A 1,742-nucleotide genomic window follows, 5' to 3' on the forward strand; every position below is an offset into this window, starting at 1 on the left:
GATTATACAGTAGAACCTCGAAAACTTGGTTCTTGATAACCCAGCACTCCCGATAACCCGGCCACACCCTGGCAGGGCAAAAATACCCTTAGATAGTTAATTTTCATAATAGACAGCTTTATGCCTCATAAAGTATTTTTCTCTGGTCTGTCTTATCAGGTGAATTACCATACACAGTGTATTCATTAATTTTCATTTTCATGTAGTAAAGGCTTTATGCCTTCATAAAGTATGTACTTTTCCTTTGTTTAAGGGTATTTGGGCAGTTTATTCTCTGTTGTATTCTCAAGCAAACAATACATACAAGTACAGTACAGTATTTTCTGAGGAAACACGCATACTTATCCTTTTTTAACCCAACATTTTCACAAACTCGGCCACCCTTCGGTCCACATTAGGCCGAGTTTTTGAGACTCTACTGTATAAGAAAATTACCTATTTTTACGCAAGTATTAATATTATGTTTTAGTTAACAGAAATTTAATATTTAACATAAGTGTAAATTACTTACTACGAAGAGATCTGGAGAGGTCAGCATAATTAACTGCATTAAGCGTAATTTCCCTTAAAGCTTTCCGTTTTTCATTAGATGGAATGTGCCTTTTTACGTAGTCCTTAAACTCGTTAAAATGCTTTTGGCTCATTCTTTTGCTTTTGGGCGAAGAAGAAAATAAAAACGGCACATAATCTGGATGATACGGTTGAGAGACAGGTCTCCCTAATAATTTAAAAATAAATAACAAAAAAAAGAATTAACAACTTATAGAAGTTCACAATTCAAAAATAAGAAAGTGTTCCGACATAATATTCAAATCACAAAATTTAAAATCGTTAACACATTTATCTACAACTAGATAACATAAAAACAAAATATGTCACCAGAACATCTCTCGTTTTAATGTAAAGATTTTAAATGCATAAAGCAATTGTTTAAACACAAGAAATGTTTATAAAAGAAAACTTTTTTGTATATTTGAGAAGCAAGACTCAAAATAACAGTTTAGTTTATTAAAATACTAGATGAGTCTGGCGTTGCTCGGACAGAAAGTAACGATAGCAAAGATTAAGATTATAGCCAATCTTACCCATTTTCACCGAGCGCAAGAATTAGGTCCCCCCTCTTCCGAGACTAATTAGAGAAGTTTTAGAATCATGCCTAACTAATGTGATTTATCCAAATAGACCTAGGTGAACACATAGGTGCGAGGACAATGGATCTGGGAATGACAACGATCCCTTACACACAACAGATCTTGGGGTGTGTTTACTTCTGAGTTAGCAGTGCTAATTCTGATAACCGGATGTGACGTCATTAGCACGTGTATTCGTGCTTACTTGTCCAATTCAAAAGTGAACACATACGCTAACAAGAAATATAGGGGTTTCCAGCCATATTTCTTGTTAGCGTATGTGTTCACTTTCGAATTGGACAAGCAAGCATGAATACACGTGCTAATGACGTCACATCCGGTTATCAGAATTAGCACTGCTAACTCAGAAGTAAACGCACCCTTGGAGTGTGCTGACTCAAAGTAACGACGACCAAGAAATAGGCCATTCGAATACTCGTTATCAACCCACCCATAACTATAATCACTGGTGTAGAAAAATAGACCGGTTAATGTCCAGATACGTGGACTGTCATGGCAGCATTTCCTGTTTTCCGACTGCCAGCCTCGACACCGGAGCGGTTTAGAGACGATATGTCACGTCATGACGCGAGCGAACGGCAGCGGCTGCTG

General features: G+C 36.9%; 1 protein-coding gene across 1 annotated transcript in view; it reads right to left on the reverse strand.

Moving 5' to 3' along the window:
- LOC111631173 overlaps positions 1-1,267 on the reverse strand; it is a 24,332-nt gene extending 23,065 nt beyond the window's left edge. Inside the window, exon 1 of the mRNA XM_023375375.1 lies at positions 512-1,267. Coding sequence (XP_023231143.1) covers positions 512-644 — 133 coding nt within the window. The 5' untranslated portion in view covers positions 645-1,267. The remainder of the gene's footprint in view (positions 1-511) is intronic.
- Between the last annotated feature and the right edge of the window lie 475 nt (positions 1,268-1,742).

This window comes from Centruroides sculpturatus, unplaced genomic scaffold (assembly GCF_000671375.1).
Source record: "Centruroides sculpturatus isolate CEXI.00-Female unplaced genomic scaffold, Cexi_2.0 scaffold641, whole genome shotgun sequence".
NCBI classification, from domain to species: Eukaryota; Metazoa; Arthropoda; class Arachnida; order Scorpiones; family Buthidae; genus Centruroides; species Centruroides sculpturatus.